The sequence below is a fragment of the Leptodactylus fuscus genome, chromosome 2 (genome assembly GCF_031893055.1).
Source record: "Leptodactylus fuscus isolate aLepFus1 chromosome 2, aLepFus1.hap2, whole genome shotgun sequence".
Lineage (NCBI taxonomy): Eukaryota > Metazoa > Chordata > Amphibia > Anura > Leptodactylidae > Leptodactylus > Leptodactylus fuscus.
In genome coordinates, this window is record NC_134266.1 from 139,807,439 (window position 1) to 139,825,716 (window position 18,278).

Sequence of the window (18,278 nt, forward strand, 5' to 3'; positions counted from 1 at the left end):
GGTCTGTTCAGATCCCAGAGTGTAATGAGCAGAGGTCATGGGAAGGTGATCAAACATAAAGTGTTACTTACCTCTCCTGGCCCCTGGCATGGCTCCCTGTTCTCTTTGTGTTGTATTACTGATATGAGGCCCAATCACTGGCCTCAGTGGTCCTTAACGTCAATTAGAAGACTTAGAGAGAATAGGGAGTTGCTCCGGGACCCAGGAGAGGTGAGGAACACTGTTTGTTTGATAATCTTCCCAGGTCTTTTGCTTATTATACTCTTGGGTCTGAAGAAACTCGAGATTGTAATAGACGGTTTGGTTCTGACCTATTTTGTCTGAACTAAACTGCAGATGGAACTTAGTGAATATTGTAATAACCAAACGAAAATAACGAATACACAAATTTTGTGCACATTAGTTGTCTTTTAATTAATTTTTGATGAAATGTCACACCCTAAGAAATGAGTAATAATAAAAATTATATATTTTTTAATTGATTTAACTGATTGTTTAGGTTAATGGTGCACAGTAAAAAGCCACTGAAAATTTCAGAAGAGTTATTAGTCAAATATCAAAGCAAGAACCAATACATCCCGACAGCTGTATTAGATACTGATCAAGAACCCGATCCATATGCGTTTGTGGATGGTGATGTGGAATTTGTATTCTGTGATGCCAAAAAGGAAAGACAGGTCAATGAAAGAGAAGCTGGGAAAAAACACAAGGTAAGTTACCTTCTACATTTAATATACAGTATTTTAACATTTTCTAAGCAAGCGAATAAAGTACAATAAATAAGTTTATATTGCCTTTGCAAGTCAAAACGTTTTTATGCTAATGTGTCTACTCATGCAAGTATATTCTGTATTTTGCGGTTTGTTCCCCCATAAAGTTGTCCAGTTTCAGTAAATAAATGCTGTTTGTTTGTATAATGAAATGTTATACAATTGGCCATCATACTTTCCTTTTCTGATGGTTTTCTAGATCTCTGCTTGCAGTTATAAATGGTCATGTGATGGACAGTCCATGATCATCGCTCATTACCAGATTATGGGTATTCATCACATGACCATAGACTGATTTTATTTATTTATTTTTGTGTCTTTTTTTAATTTTTGGGTCTACTGGGAGGAATTTATACACACATACAAACTAGGGCATGTTGAATACCATGGTGAATTCTGCGTATATAAGAAAAACAATGCCAAAGCAGAAACCCCAAATCCTATTAATATTATAAATGTGAAAGTTTGTGGGTTTGTGTGTTTGGATGTTTGCATGTTCGGATGTTTGTTCCTCAATCACGGAAAAACCGCTCCACCGATTTGGCTGAAATTTTCCACAAACATAGTTAATACACCCGATTAAACAATAGGCTACTTTTCGTCACAATAGCACACATACGTTTGTGCCAGGACCCCCACAAAACCCAAACTCACACCACCATTTCTGCAATCTCACACACTTTGGACCATAGCAAGCCACAAAATTCATATTGCCCTCTACAGCCTCGCCCCTAACCCCACACAATCACATATACAGATACTTTACCACTTTGACCCTCACCTTAACGATACTCCAGGAGGCGCTCTTTAACGCTCCGGAGCAGCCATGTTTGCCGACCCCCACCGCTCTGACAATCTGCGACACCGCCCACCCATGTCAATACCCCTAGGCGGTCTAATAAATGCAAAAAAAAAAAGTTTAAAAAAAAGTAAAAAAAATATAAAAAAAATAAAAGGATTAAAAATTCAAATCACCTCCCTTTCCCTAGAACACATATAAAAGTAGTTAAAAACTGTGAAACACATACATGTTAGGTATCCCCACGTCCAAAATCGCCCGCTCTACAAAGCTACACAAATATTTTTCCTGTTCGGTAAACGCCGTAGCGGGAAAAATGGTCAAAAGTGCCAAACCGCCATTTTTTCACTGTTTTGATTCTGATAAAAATTTGAATACAAAGTGATCAAAGCAATAACATTTCCCGAAAATGGTAGAACTAAAGAGTACACCCGGCCCCGCAAAAAAAAAACAAAAAACACCCTATACATCCCCGTACATGCACGTATAAAAAAGTTACGGCTGTCGGAATATGGCGACTTTTCAAAAAATAATTTTTTAACACAGTTTTGGATTTTTTTTAAGGGGTCAAAATGTAAATAAAACCGTATAAATTTGGTATCCCTGGAATCGTAACGAAACACAGAATACAGGGGACATGTCATTTTGGTTGCACAGTGAACGCCGTAAAACCAAAGCCCGTAAGAAAGTCGCAGAAATGCATTTTTTCTTCAAATCCACCCCATTCTCAATTTTTTCCCTGCTTCCCAGTACATTATATAGAATAAATAATGGTGGCATCATGAAGAAAAATTTGTCCCAGGAAAAATTAAGACCTCATATGGCTCTGGGAGTGGAGAAATAAAAAAGTTATGGGGTTTAGAAGGAGGGGAGTCAAAAACGAAAATCAAAAATCAAATCGGCGGGAAAGGGTTAACTTCAAATACTTCTGTCCCAAAGTCACTATGTAAAGTTTCTCACAACACCATATAGCAGCTCTAATACAAATTAACTTCAACACAAACGTCTCATGTATTCTCAGAATTACAGCAAAAACAAGATACAAAGTTACATTTCATATCCCATACCTTATACACAGTAAGAAAACCTTACCCATGCCTGTCTATACCCACTGCTACAATCACCGCAGACGAAGTCGCGGGTACCAGCTAGTATATAATAAAATATATGAAAGTTTAATTTTAAAATACATAAACATATAATAACATCAAAAGACATATCATTTAGAAAAGAAAGGGAAAAAGGGGGAGCCAATGCTTCCAAATTACATAATACATGGAAAGAAGTAATGTATAAAAGGGGCCATAAACAATGTGCATCACATAAGGTAATGTGTCAGTATAAGTAGATGCAATATAAACACAGAGTAGTTGTATTAACAAGACCACATGGTCATATAATAGTAAAGGGTTAAAGTGAAAAACTGTATCACTATACTAAAAAACATGAGGAAAAAGGGGTGCACAAAATAAGCCCAAGAGAATCAAAGATATCTCCTTACCATGAACAAACGCTCACATGTCTCCTAAGAGTGTTGCTTTCTCTTACTGCTAAGTTACTTTGCAGCCAGTCACATGACCCAAAGTCTGCTATAAATGAGCACTGGGCTCAGTGCTGAAGCTTAGGCTAGCTTTCTCTCGGCTTGACTACTCTTCCAGTTTTGCTGAGAAGTGCGAGGGGACTGTAACGTCCAGCTCAATATAACTCATTACAGCTTTTGTTCCTCTTTTATTACTCAATTTGAATATATTTCACCACCTGACTTAAGATGATGCAATATAATAGTTTTTTTTTTTCAAAGGAGAGTGCATTGGACTCTGCCTACTATGTGTATATTTATTATATGACAATGGGCTCTGACCCACCAGCCAGTATTTCAGCATTGCTTTGTATGGAGCCATGGAATGACTTTGATAGTGGTGCATAAGCCCTGTACTGTTAGTGGCATGCCCATAGGTCCCCATGTGTACAGTACACTGACTTAAAGAAGGAAAATGTTCATACACAGTGTAAAGGAACCTTTGTGGCTGTGTAGTAAAATAATACCAATTCTCTGTATAAATGTTCTAAAGAATGACGTATGCAATCATTTACTCCCTTGTGGGAGTAAATAAAAAACCTAAGCTAAAATTGAATTTTAAAATAAAAAAACAAACAAAATACCCAAGCCCTTATAACATGATTTTCAGTTACCTGTACATTTCTACTCTTTCATAACAAATATATTTGCAAAACCTCTTCAGATAATTTTTCATATATTGTGTGTTAATTGTTTCTTTTCTAGGCAGATGATGGAATATCTAATGTTGCTGTTTTAGCCCAAGAAGGAGAAGACCCTATGTCATTATTCAATCCATCAGTTAAACAAGGTGAGATCTATACCTCTCACTCACATGAATGTCTTTCCTAACTCTCCTCCTTTGCTTTAACGAAATAACACACTATAGGTTTCAATAAAAAAACAAAACAAACAAAAAAAAAAACAGGATTAACAAATATATTTACAATTAAAGATACATACTAAAGGATGCAGTAAAGCATCATAAATCAAATATAATCCTGGGAAATCAGGATCATAGAAGCAATACTAGCAAAATCTTGCTCTTTAAGACATTGGGCAGTACAGTTGGGGTGGTGTGAGAAAAGGAAAAACAGATGGGGAAGTAAAAGAAAGTACCTGCATCCGCGATAGTCTCTCTCCACAAAGTTTATTAGGGGGGAAGTAAAATCTGTAAAACTGCATGTGTGATTATCTACAGATTAAAATGGTTTTTCGCAAGAATATAATCGTAGTCTTTTGATAGGTCTTTATGGAATTGTTGAAATGGGTGTCTTTGGGCAGTGGAATAGAGAAAATGTTTGCCAGTGCAGTTCCACAGACGTAGCAATGTACCCTTGGCTGATCTGCAGTACCAGCATTTCCATGAAACTGACAAGAACCTTTTGTGTAGCTTAGAGGAAACCTGGTACCACCTGGCCAACCCATTGCCTTTTTTCTTTCTATTTTGTGCCATATTGCAATCATAATATCCAATCTAAGGGCAGCATAGGATAATACTACTGTAGATGGTGTACCTTGGGCTACATAATATTGTATGCCTTGATTCAATCATATACAGTGGTGGTTGTGGAGCTTGGAGCTCTGGAATTTCTGTAAAGTAACACATATATGTTTTGTTTTTCCAGATCCTCAGAGATCAGCTGCTCATGCCCGCACAGCCTCTACCAGCCTCTTTCATGAAACTGACCTTGTAGTTTCTTACACTGATTTAGATAATCTGTTTAACTCTGATGAAGATGAGCTCACGGTATGATTTTCTCTTCTAGTCCCTTCTCCATACCCTCTTGTGTAGATACGGTTACTTTGAAGAGGATCTTTCACCACCTACAAGTAGTCCAGGACTTTGCATCATTTAGTAGGTGCTGCTCCACTAATTCTGGAGCATTCAGAATTTATTTTTTTTCTCTAGCCCCCATCGTTCCCAAGCAAGAAATGTTAGTTTTGCCACCGGATATGCTATTTGGGCTCTGTACTGCCAGGAGGGCAGCATTGCGCAGGAAAAAACAAGTGGGTGTGTATTTGAGCTCTGACACTGCCTCTGCTTGGAGCTCTAAATCACGTTCCCTTCCTGACTCTGCCCTTCTGACATTACAGAGCTGACAGCACCAAAAGCAATCAAAATGAACTACACTTATTGCTTGGGAGCAATGGGGGCTAGACAGAAATTACAACTGCGCTGGAAATAGTGTAGTGGCACCTATTCACAGATGCTAAGAACTTAAATTGGTGGAGGTGCTGAAAGGTCCTCTTTAAGATCCTGCATCAAGATTTGGCACTTTTAAATATTGCATTCTAGTTTTATGTTTTTTGTTTTTTTTTTATTCTTAGCCTGGATCAAAAAGGATGCTTAACAATGATGACAAGTCCAACAACAAGGAGTCAAAGTCTGGCAGTTTGGACCCTTTGTCTTGCATAAGTAATTATTTTTTTTTAGATTTATTCGGAAGTAGTGGGGTTGCTTCTCGTGTTTTGCTTACTTACTAATAATTAACCCTACAGCTCAAACCTACTAGGATATAGATTGCACATAATACCTACTAACCATACAATGATCCTATCAGTACTTGAAGGTAATTAAGCAAAAATGAACATCAATATTATCTCTTGCTACCTGGAAATGGTTTGCTTAAAATGGGGGGGTGGGGGTTGGAATATAAGTTTTAACACGGCTGCTGGGCCTGGAGGCCCTGGCAGACCACGGGAATTATAGCCCCTTTTTGTAGCCCCTTAGGCCACTTTCATACATGCCACCTTTGTTATTCCAAAGGCAATTTATCTGGATTAAATTCTTCTGCTGCAGGTACAGTCGATCTTCATAAAATGTACCCCACACCACCATCTTTGGAACCGCACTTGGGCTACTCTCCCATGAACATGAACAGCAAAGATTATGGCAATATTGACACTACACCAGGAGGAACAACTCTTGATGGAATATCCACCCAGTTTAAAATAGAAGTTGATGAAGGATTCTGTAGTCCAAAACATTCTGAAATTAAGGTAAATTGCTCCGTAAGACTCCACCTCTGCTGAGACTAAGCGGTTGACGTATCTGTTGATTATAGGGACCTTGTTCTTTATTTCTCTGCTATTGGATGTTCCTTCTGACGTAAAGAAATTTCTTAGTAAAAATATTTTTTATTTTATTTTTTTCCCTCACGTTACAGGACTTCTCCTATGTATACAAACCAGAAGCTTGTCAAGTGATGGTGGGATGTACCATGTTTGCTCCTTTAAAGACCCTACCTAGCCAGTGTTTGGCCCCCATTAAGTTGCCAGATGAGTGCATTTACCGTCCCAGTTGGACTGTTGGGAAATTAGACTTGCTTCCACCTGTACCTACAATGCCTTTTATCAAAGATGGGTAAGTTATTCAGCTTGACGAAGTTTGGCTTAATTTGAGTTTTTGTAAAAATCAAAGGCTATACACTTAAAAAAAAAATCTATCTATCTATCTATCTATCTATCTATCTATCTATCTATCTATCTATCTTTAATATCCCAGATGAAAAGTAAGCCTACATTAACACAACATGTTTCTGAACAGTATGAAGAAGAGGGACGCTTAGCATTAATGTAATCTGTGATGCTAGGAGCCCTGGTCTCTCAATGATATACTGTTACGGTCATCGTGATGCCAGAAGTCTGTGTCCTGACATACTATAAATCTGTCTCTTATATGGACAGAGTTCCATAGATCATACTCTACCGTTATATAGCCTAAGGCAAATGAAATGTCTCAGTGGTTAGAATAAAGCTTATCCTGCGTATTCTATCACTTTAGCCACAATCTGTTTAAGCAAACAGTAAGGAGTATGGGAGTATGACTGCAGCTCTGGAGTACGCAGGGTGTCATCGTAGTCTGTAGCTATGGAAATACATGACGGCTAACAAGGGATAGAATTTTATTTTTTTTTTTTTGTCTAGATTTACAAAGTTGCTGTTCAGTTATTTTCAGTGCACTTTTTCCTTTAACCTCTTCTGATTTTGTATTTCTTGATGAATTTTTTTTCTTTTCTTCCCTTTGAACTGACTTTTTTTTTTTTTTTGCCCCCTTAGGAATATCTCTAGTGTCAGTAGTGCAATTGACCAAGAATATGTTCAGACCTACACACCCCAAACTCATACACCATTTGGAATGTCAAATAGTGCTCCACCAAGCAATGGCGGGGCAGGCATCCTTCCTTCTCCTGCAACACCTCGTTTCTCTGCTCCCACTCCACGAACACCAAGAACCCCTCGTACCCCAAGGGCGGGTCCAGCCAGTGTTCAAGGATCTGTCAAATATGAGAACTCAGACTTATACTCTCCAGCGTCCACACCTTCTACGTGTAGACCCTTGAATTCAGTAGAACCAGCAACTGTTCCATCAATACCAGAGGCACACAGCCTTTACGTCAACCTTATCCTTTCAGAATCTGTAATGAATCTTTTTAAGGATTGCAATTTTGACAGCTGCTGCATTTGTGTGTGCAACATGAACATAAAAGGTGCAGATGTTGGTGTGTATATTCCTGATCCTACCCAAGAAGTGCAGTACCGCTGTATGTGTGGCTTTAGTGCAGTGATGAATCGCAAGTTTGGCAACAACTCTGGCTTGTTTTTGGAGGATGAGTTAGATATAATTGGAAGACATACAGAATGTTCCAAGGAAGTGGAAAAACGTTTTGATGCCCTCAGAGCTGCAACAGCCGATCATGGGGTGCTGAAGGATACTGAGAAAATTCCGGATGAATTAATACTACTTCTACATGATCAGTGCACTAATTTGTTCTCTCCGTTTGGAATTATGGATGAAGAACCAGCAATAAAAACCAGCATTGTGAATTACGCAACTCGTGTGGAAGAACAAGACTGCTGTAATGATTGCTACTTGGCACTGGAACATGGTCGGCAGTTTATGGATAACATGTCTGGAGGCAAAGTGGATGAGGCGCTTGTGAGAAGTTCTTGCTTACATCGCTGGTCTAAAAGGAATGGTAGGTATCCTGATGCTTTTATTTCTGTCAGTGGGCAATGTGTAGCAGGTCCAAACATTTAACTGAATAGCTGTAAGGAAGACTAAGTGTTGTGGTTTTTTTTTTTTTTTTTTTCCCGCTGTGACATTTGCCGTACTTTGAGCCAAAGCAAGAGTGTGTGTATGAGGTAAAAGTAGAAGACTCCTCTTTATTTCCAATTACTTTTGAGTTTGTGTCTAGGTTTGGCTCAGAAAACTATGAAAAACTGCAAATTTTGTCCAAAAAATACTTTGAGTGAAAACCACTCCAAGTTTAGTTTACACTGCCCTAATATGGCTGTCTCCTTTATGGAGACTTAAAGGGCTATTTCCATCTCAAGGATCATATTCAGTCTTTTGTAGCTTAAAGAGGACCTTTCACCACTTTTGGGCACATGCAGTGTTATATACTGCTGGAAAGCTGACAGTGCGCTGAATTCAGCGCACTGTCGGCTTTCCCGATCCGTTCCCGGTGTAAAGAGCTTACGGTGCCGGTACCGTAGTGCTCTATGGTCAGAAGGGTGTTTCTGACCATTAGCCAGAGACGTCCTTCTGCCTCGCGGCGCCAATCACGCTGTGCTGTGGAGCGGGGAGGAACGCCCCCTCCCTCTCCTGATAATGCTCGTCTATGGACGAGCGCTGTGAGCAGAGGGAGGGGGCGTTCCTCCCCGCTCCAAAGCACAGCGCGATAGGCGCCGCGAGGCAGAAGGACGTCTCTGGCTAATGGTCAGAAACGCCCTTCTGACCATAGAGCACTACGGTACCGGCACCGTAAGCTCTGTACACCGGGCACAGATCGGGAAAGCCGACAGTGCGCTGAATTCAGCGCACTGTCAGCTTTCCAGCAGTATATAACACTGCATGTGCCCAAAAGTGAAAGGTCCTCTTTAAGCTAACTGAAGTGTTTTACTCAGTACATTGCTTTGCTTTACCTATCTTGCCCTGTTAGCAACAGACAATAAAATCTCTCCTCAGTGTTTACAGCTGGTTACATTGGTTATAGATTTATTGGTCATTGGTTGTAGAGATTTGGTGAGGTGAAAACGTGTGTGACCATTCAGCTTGACATTCTTTTAACCATTAAAGAGACCCTTCATGTCCTCATAGATTTCCAGTATTATATACCGCTAAAAATATTAGGTCTTTACTCACCTGTTTGCTCCACGGTCCTGCGCTACCTCCCTGTTGTGATGTCATGTGTGCCTGGAAGAAGCGGGAGGCACTTGAGCGCAGACAGATGAGTGTTGTTAGTCTGCGTTCACATGGAGTTGTTTGGTTCAGGAATTTGGTCAGGAAACTGACTCAAGTTCCTCTTCCTAAAAACGCCTCACCATAGGACTGTATGGTGAGGCGTTTTTTGGAGGAGGAATTTGAGTCCAAACGACTCCATGTGAACGCAGCACAGGCTCAGTGTGGCAGTAGTTCTGATGGGCCAGATGAAATTTGAAAGCTGGTCATGTTTGTCCAGTGAGACGGACCTGCCTGGCATAGACCTTCAAGTTTCCAGCATTGAATTTGGGACTAGATAAGTTTCCTTAGACTCTGCTATCTGTGTATGTAAATCCAGAGATAACTGTGCCATTTACAATAAGCAGGAACTCCAGGAAAGTGGAGAGATGGGAGGGCAGCTAAAATCCAGACACAAAAAAATCTTCTGTGATTGTGCACAGAAGCCAGTGTGTCATTGTACTTTTACATATCCTGCATAGATTTACTTGTAAGCAGCTATTGTACTTAACTGGTAAGCAGGAAGACTGTAGTTTGGAGTATTTTTAGGTAACTTGAAGTAAAGAACTTTCTTTTTTTTTTTTTTTTTTTTTTTTTTTTTTCCTTCCCTGTGAGATATAAAATTCTTTAAAGATGATGGTCCATCTCTATAGCAAGGCAGCCATAGATCACTCTGCCAGGACAGAGAAAGCAGCGGTATTAGGATGACTACTATATGATCCTCTTGTATTGATCTGTTAAACTGAGTTGAGGGGATATCATCACTCCATAAGGAGAGAACCACCATTAAGGTGTGTGGAGTCTTATTAAGCCATGAGCGCTCCACTGTGCAAAGGAACCTGGGAAGAATATGCAAATCTGATTTACTTGAGGCACTGACATCCTAATTATATCATGGAAGTCAGATTTGCATATTCTTCCCCTGTTAGACTGATGCAGAAAGCTGTATATGACAGCCTTTTTGATATGGATCTTCCTGCCTAAAGAGGTGGTATGTTGCAAGAGTTGGTTTTCTGTGGCTAGTAGGAGATACTGGTCAATACAGTTTTAAAAGTTTCTGTATGTACCTCAATTCTACAGAAGGGAAATACCTTACTGGTTGTTGTACATCACTTATAAGCCTACTATTACAGCTTGTTATCAGATGTGCCTAAGCTGCTCATGAATTTCTGACAGTGTACGGGCCTGTCCACTTGTCATTCCAAATTAATTTTAATTGTGCCACCCCCCCCCCTTTTTTTCCCCCCACATCTAGGGGGTGGGGTACTTATTTTTTTCAGCTAAGGGAGTGAGAAGATCATCATTGCACTCTCCTGCGTATAACCTGACAGTTTGTCAGCTCACCGATTTTTGTTTCTTTAGTGTTGATGGTTTTGTGACGCTAGATGCATTTAGATTATGGGCATAATGTCTATCCTTAGGGAGAGACCACCTATTCAGGTGTGTGGAGACTTAGGCCGGGTTCACACGGAGTATTGTGGCTCGTCATTTGGTACGTACACGCCGCGGGATCTTTTGCGGGCCGTATACGCTCCCATTGTATTCAATGGGAGCCGGTACCGTACACACAGCACTATTTTGCGGCGGCCGCAAAATAGCGCCGTGTGTACGGTACCAGCTCCCATTGAATACAATGGGAGCATATACGGCCCGCAAAAGATCCCGCGGCGTGTACGTACCAAATGACGAGCCGCAATACTCCGTGTGAACCCGGCCTTATACAGCCATAGTCGCTCCACTGCAAGGAATCATCTGTAGATGCATTTAGGCATATGTGGCATGTATGAACCTCTGCATGTCTTGATGTTTTATTTTCAGTGTGTCTCTGGCTCTCTAATGTTCATGCAAAATCCAATTTAGATGTTCTTGAATGTAACATTTTTGACATTCTCTCAATGTGCCAGTTAATTTCAGATCTTAGAGGGAACCTGTCATGTTGTGATGGGACACTTGACCATTCACAGGTCCTTATGGACTGGAGGTTCAGTGTCCCAAATAGGCCTGTAACAATGCCACTCATGCTACCATTTCCTCTGTAGTTTTTAGGTGCCAAAACTAGGGGTTCTGAGTCTCGTGATTGGAACCGGCACGTGACACAGGATTTGCTCTATTTCCTCCATCCTTTCTGATATACACAAGTGGTTGTCTGTTCTGTGGGGGCTGGCTTCACTATCGTATTGATTTAGTCTGCCGTTCCCATAGCACAACTAGCTAGCTGTGAACACTGGAACGGAGGGAATTGGTAGAGTAATTTTGGTTGCTGGTTACAGTTACATGACCTGGGATCAGAACCAGCCTGGAACCCCTAGGTACGACACCTAAAAAGTCACAATGGCAGTATGTGTTCAGACTCCCTGAAGAACCCCCCTTTAATGGCTGTGTGGTTTTGCTTCTGAACTGCAGCCACTGACAATTAAACGGCTTTTAGCTATAATAATCTTGAAAACCGCGGCTGTCTTAGGCCTGAATATAATTACATTTTCTTGCCTGGAGCTGTCAAGGTATTGTCTGGTACTATGAAAATGATTTACGAGACCAAAATGGGTTAAAGGGAACCTGTTGGGTGTTTTATAACCATGGACTGAACTAAGCATGTGCAGGTTCAAGGAATTCCCCTTCCATGTGATAGGTTTCCTTTAAAGGATGAATAAGTGTCACTCACTCGCTGCCTTCCGAGTCTTTCAGGGTCCCCACTGGTCCCTGATTCCTGGTCCGGTCTGCACATATACCAGGAAGTAGAAATGCATTATGGGAAGGGGGATTGCAGAAGTGAGTAATGCTTATTCAGTTTGTATAAATGAAAATGGAATACAAAGCGATATAAAATGTTATTGATTTAATGCTAAAGTGTTAAAATACACACAAGGCACTGGAGTTTGATTCAAAAGCTACAGCAAAATCTACAATAAAAAATCTTTTCTCACAATGTGGGCCCTCAGCATAAAAAGGTTTTGTTTTCAAGTCTTGGCTCATCAGAAGTGTGCAATTTAAACCGCATCACTTTTTAGATTGAAGGGGCCACAGCGCTCCTTGGAGCCGCATACACTTACGACCTCTGACACAATGGAATTGATTTTCTAAACGGTCTTAAATTTAGACTATAATAAATCTTTGTACATGTTCAGACAGTAACTGGATGACCGTCTAGACCAGTGGTTCTCATCCTGTGATCTTCATACTTAGAGCTGGGTGCTCAAATTAATTTGAGTATTTCACCTCTTAGGGCTAGTTCACATGTGTTAGGGTGGTCGAAGAATTTGTTTAGGAAAAAATCCGCTTCAGGAATTAGGGAGCATTTTTTGAGATGTTTTTTGTTCCATGTTTTTTCCTTCAGCATTAGTGAATGGACCTTGAAAAAAACTGCCTGGTGGTTTTTGAAGCTTTTTTTTTTTTTTTTGCCCAAAAAAATGGCGCCAAAAACACTAGCTGTTTTTCCACCTCCCATCGACTTGTATTGATTTCCTGAGGTGGAATCCACCTGAAGAAAGGTTGTGTCACTACTTTTTTTCCACTAGCGGAAAAAAACCCCCACTAGCTGAAAAAAGAACGCTAGCGGTCTACATAGACTTCTATTGTGAGGGGGTGGATTCCGCGTCAAAATCTGCCCCCTCTTGCCCCGTTTGAATGAGCCCTTAAGGAGTTTGACAATTCTGTGTTGTTTTTTTTTTTTTTTGTGTGTGTGTGTTAATAAGCAGAATCATCAGATTGATTCTTCCCCTTTCTGCCCTTTCCCTTATGGCGGGTTTTTCAGCATGGCAGTTACTCAGAAGAAGATTGAGTGCCATACCTAATGCCTGTGAAATGCCGACTATGGCCACCAATACCTCTCTGCACTACCTCCCTTGCCATGACGTAGCCCCCAGCACAACCAAGCCGCAGGTGCTGTTCAGTTAGCATAGTAGTCTGGAACCTTCTACAGGCTTGTAGGCTTGTCAGCTTAATATAACTATTGGGCTTTTTTTTTTTTTTTTTTTTTTTTAAATTAAATTAATATAAATTACATCACTTAAGGACTGGGCCTAAAAAGTTTCTAAATGACAAGGCCTTATTTTTTCTAAATTCACACGTCACTTTATGTGGCAATAACTTTGAGATGTTGTAACTTACCCAAGTGATTTGAGTTTTTATTCCGTGACACTTTGAGCTTCATGTTAGTGGTAAACATTGATCAATATTTTTTTTGCATTTAATTATAAATTATAAATAAATATTCAGGCACCGTAAATGTTATATTAAACTACCCCCCCCCATTTTAAAATAAAACCCTAAAAAAGAATGTGATCTACTTACCGAACGTGCACACTGGGTGGGCATTCAGGGTGTGTCTTCATCTTCATCCACGCCTCCTCTTCCTCTGGTCCCGTCTTCCTCCAGCGCTCGTGAATGGACTTTGATAGAAAAAAATTACCTGGGCGCATGCGCAGTAGCACGTGGGGGTGTGTGTGTGGGGGGGTAGTTTAATATAACATTTACGGTGCCTGAATAGCCTTTTTAAAGGCTATTCACGCATATGTGGGGCTCTATCAGCATGATTTTGCTGATAGAGCCCCTTTAATAAACATTGCCTACCATATCTCTGCTTTTATTTTGGCATAATTGTTTAAGTTGCCTTTTATTTAGGCTGTTAGAAGGCTTACAAGTTAAAACTGCAGTTTTCCAGACTTACAAGAAAATTTCCCCCACCCATTTGTTAGGGATCACTTCAGTTCTGAAAGGGATTTTAAAGGCCTCTATATTAGAACCCCCCCCCCTACCTTTTTTCAAAAATGCACCCTCAGATATTTCTAAACAGTTTTTTGGAAGTCTAACCTTTTGAGGAATTGAAATAATATGGAGGTGATATTTTAAACATTTAATTTTTTTCAATAATGTGTTCATTTACCCCTAACATTAGCACATTCACAAGGGGTTAAATGAGTGCATCTCGATTTGTTACACAATTTCTCCCGAGCACAGAAATACCCCACTTGTTGGTGTAGACTGATATTTGGGCACACAGCAGCATGCGGAAGGGAAGGAGCGACACTGGGTGCTTGAATGAAGACTTTTGTTTCTAAAAGTATTTATTAAAATACAGCAATAACAGGAAATGTAAAAAAAACAACAACATCAATACAATCCGAAGAGGTACATAAAAGTGCAAAATTATTATAAAATACTAAAACTGACACTCTAGGAAGATTGCAGTGTGCACAATAAAAGGGTAGGGGGATAAAAACGTAAAACCAGGAGTCGGTAAGGGGAATATAGATGTGATTGAGTGTTAAGGGGTACAATATGCGTGCGGGGAGAGATCCTGTCTTAGCTTGGAATGGAAATGCAATTCTAATGCCGAGTCATAGCTGAAGACAGTATGGCAGACATGGGATGCGAGATCTGTCAATCCATGCAGCCCAAACCTTATTGAACAGTGCTGTAAGTCTGAGATAGTCATGCTCCATGAAAAAAAAATTCGTGCTATTGTCAGTTCTCAGAATCATGTCGGTCAGCGAGGGGAAAGACTTTCTCCAGTTGAATGCGACGTGGATCTGGGCAGCCATCAGAATATATTGAAGTAATTTGAATTGAGAATATTTAAAGCCAGTAGGTTTGAGATCAAGGAGAAAAATGGGGACCGACAACAGGAATGACTAACCAAAAAGTTGCTGAGTCAATGTATGGCTAGGCAGAAATGTAGGGCATGTGGACAGGACCACCAAACATGGAAGGTGGTGCCTAGGGTGGTACTTCCCCTAAAACATAGTGGGAAAACTTTAGGATAAATGCTATGTAAGAGATGAGGGACTAAGCGTGTCCTATGGAGAATATTTAGAGAGAATTCCATGGGGGTGACCTGCCCTACTGCCTTTGGTATCGATGTCAGGCCACTTGGCTGGGGTTAAAGAAGTATCGAAGTCTCACTCCCAGGCCTCCATAAACATAAGCTTCATAGCACGAGGCGGGGTGTTCAACAAACTATGTATAAATGAGAGTGCCTCTGTCTGCAGATTGATATAGGTATAGTCTCTCAAAATCATTGTGGGAAATCTCTGTATGCAGTGGAGCAATAGAATAAAGAAAATGGGAGACCTGTGCAGTCTGAAACACCTCTGAAGGGGGGATGTAGTAGCAAAATAGACACCATCTTCTGAAAGAAGAGCTGGTTAAAGAGGACCTTTCGTGATTTGGGCACAGGCAGTTCTATATACTGCTGGAAAGTTCAGCTGAGTTCAGCGCACTGCCTGCTTTCCCGATCTGTGCCCCGGGTAAAGAGCTATCGGTCCCGGTACTGTAGCTCTTTACAGTCAGAAGGGCGTTTCTGACACTCAGTCAGGTACGTCCGTCTTCACAGCAGCACCTATCGCGCTGTACAGTGTGAGCGGGGAGGAACGCCCCCTCTCCCCTCCTGATAATACTCGTCTATGGATGAGCTGTGTGAGCAGAGGGAGGGGGCGTTCCTTCCCGCTCACACTCTACAGCGCGATAGGCACTGCTGTGGAGAAGGACGTACCACATCTTGCATGTTTTGTTTTGTTTTGTTTTGTTTAAATTATTAAAAACGCCTCCCTGCTAAAACCTTGGATTACCGATGCAGATGTGAACTAGGCCTTACTCAAAATGGTATAAACGTAAACTACATCTTATGCCGGAAACCATGTAATGTGACGTCTGATCATGAATATCTGGTGGAGGTCCAGTACCCGGGATTTCCACATATTCAGAAATTTGAACATTTGTCCTTTCTTTTATAGTGGCTTTCCACCAGACACTGGCCTTCCTATGGGGTAGGTGGTGGGCTCCTTCAGTTTTTTACTGACACGCTGAATCTTCTGATCAGCCACTATGTGGACTTTGTTGGCAATGCCCTCAGTTAATGTGGTTGTGTTGCTTATACTGTATGGTGCCAGCTCATAAGTAGTTCTGGTCAGGATAAAGATGCCCCTGACGATAAGACAGTGGATATACTATGTTTTTACTAGGGAAATGTGTTATTAATATAAATGAAATGTTTTTTTCAGGTCTAGATAGAACAGCATGATGGATCATTTGCTAACCGTTATGGCTTTTTTTTTTTTTTTTTTTTTTGCAGCTGTAGACTCAAGCAAGCAATGTTCCCAAGACATCCTTAGGATGCTGCTTTCTTTGCAACCTGTTTTGCAAGATGCTGTTCAAAAGAAGCGGACTGTGCGATCATGGGGTGTGCAGGGACCTTTAACCTGGCAACAGTTTCACAAAATGGCTGGCCGTGGCTCATATGGTAAGTGACATTGATAAGATAGTTTGAAGGACATGTAAATTTTGAGCATATTTCCACTTCTTTGGTACTACTTTTGCTGATCACTGATGGATGTTCTTTTGCTTATCTCTTCCCTCTGGCATCAAATAATTTGAACCAACTTTTTGTATGACCAGGATGCCCTGCATTCGACACTGTACATTTTAATGCACGCATACATTATTTATTATAAAAATTCTGATTGAAAGTGATGCCCTAAAGCAGGGATAGGGAACGTACGGCTCTCCAGCTGTTGCAAAACTACAACTCCCAGCATGCATACTTGCTCTGCTGTTCTTGGAACTCCCATGGAAGTGAATGGAGCATGATGGGAGTTGTAGTTTCACAGCAGCTGGAGAGCCAAAGGTTCCCTACCCCTGCCCTAAAGGTATCATTTCCATTACATGGAACCTAGTTTTAGATTTACACCTGTTACTATGAAATAAATGGATTACTGGGAAATCTTTTAGAAGACTTCACACATGTAGAGAGTCTTACTTATGGCGGGGCCCCACGGACTGGAAGCGCTGCGATTTGCCCGCAGCGGAGACGCTGTGGGAAAAATCGCGGCGTTGTCCAGTGCAGGCAAAGTGGATGGGATTCATGCGAATCCCATCCCCACTTTGCGGAAAAGATCGCAGCACGGACACGCTGCGATTTGCAAAGCCGTTGCGACTTTGCAAATCGCAGCATGTCAATTATATCTACGGAAACGCCAGCGGCTTTCCTGTAGATATAATGTTAAGAGAAAGTCAGCAGAGGAAAATTCTGTGAACTTTCTCTTAAAAGCGCTGCGGAAAGAACCACAATGCATTCACGTAGCGGTTCTTACCGCAGCGCTTTAGTGCTGTGGATACGGCCCGTGGGGCATAGCGTAGAAGTTTACGCGTATAAGGTGGGGCACCCTAACTTGGGTATCATAACCAATTTTTTCACAACAACGTTTTGTATTGTGTTGTAGCCTAGGCTTGACAGACTTTGGAGACTGCACTACATAGGAAAATATTGTGTATCACATACTTGAAACTTTCATTGAAATGGATTTTTGAATGTCAACCAGTGGCTTGCAAGAGATTGTTGCTGTCATGGTACATTCTGTCTGTAAGCCCAACTTGCGCTTTTAATTTTATTGCTTCTACACACTTGATAACAGCTTTTTTTTCTTTTAATGCATTTTTAGGGACGGATGAATCGCCAGAACCACTGCCGATCCCCACATTTTTGGTTGGATATGATTATGACTTTCTGGTGCTGTCTCCCTTTGCTCTGCCTTACTGGGAAAGGCTGATGCTAGAACCTTATGGGTCTCAACGAGACATTGCTTATGTTGTGGTTTGCCCTGAAAATGAGGCTCTTCTAAATGGAGCAAAGAGTTTCTTTCGGGATCTCACTGCAATGTATGAGGTAAGAGTATCATTACCTTCAATTGAACACTTGAATATCGGACAACTAATGGTCTTAGGAAACCCTGTGGGATCCTTTATGTACTTTGGAAATCTCAGACCCTTTTGACAATGGTTAGAAATAAAGTGCTGTTCCAGCGTGAACAAAGCACACTGACAAAATCATACAGGCTTCATACAGACCTCTCTTTATTTTGCAATTCAGCATTACAGTCCAACCATACTGATGCAGAAATTTTTTTCACCTGAAACTTTTGTGCATCTGAG

At 40.9% G+C, this 18,278-nt stretch overlaps 1 protein-coding gene across 1 annotated transcript in view; it reads left to right on the forward strand.

Moving 5' to 3' along the window:
- MED13 (mediator complex subunit 13) overlaps window positions 1-18,278 on the forward strand; it is a 75,407-nt gene that overhangs the window by 36,611 nt on the left and 20,518 nt on the right. Inside the window, exons 10-18 of the mRNA XM_075264744.1 lie at window positions 500-710; window positions 3,854-3,938; window positions 4,756-4,877; window positions 5,459-5,546; window positions 5,931-6,130; window positions 6,298-6,494; window positions 7,190-8,109; window positions 16,423-16,590; window positions 17,789-18,012. Coding sequence (XP_075120845.1) covers window positions 500-710; window positions 3,854-3,938; window positions 4,756-4,877; window positions 5,459-5,546; window positions 5,931-6,130; window positions 6,298-6,494; window positions 7,190-8,109; window positions 16,423-16,590; window positions 17,789-18,012 — 2,215 coding nt within the window. The remainder of the gene's footprint in view (window positions 1-499; window positions 711-3,853; window positions 3,939-4,755; window positions 4,878-5,458; window positions 5,547-5,930; window positions 6,131-6,297; window positions 6,495-7,189; window positions 8,110-16,422; window positions 16,591-17,788; window positions 18,013-18,278) is intronic.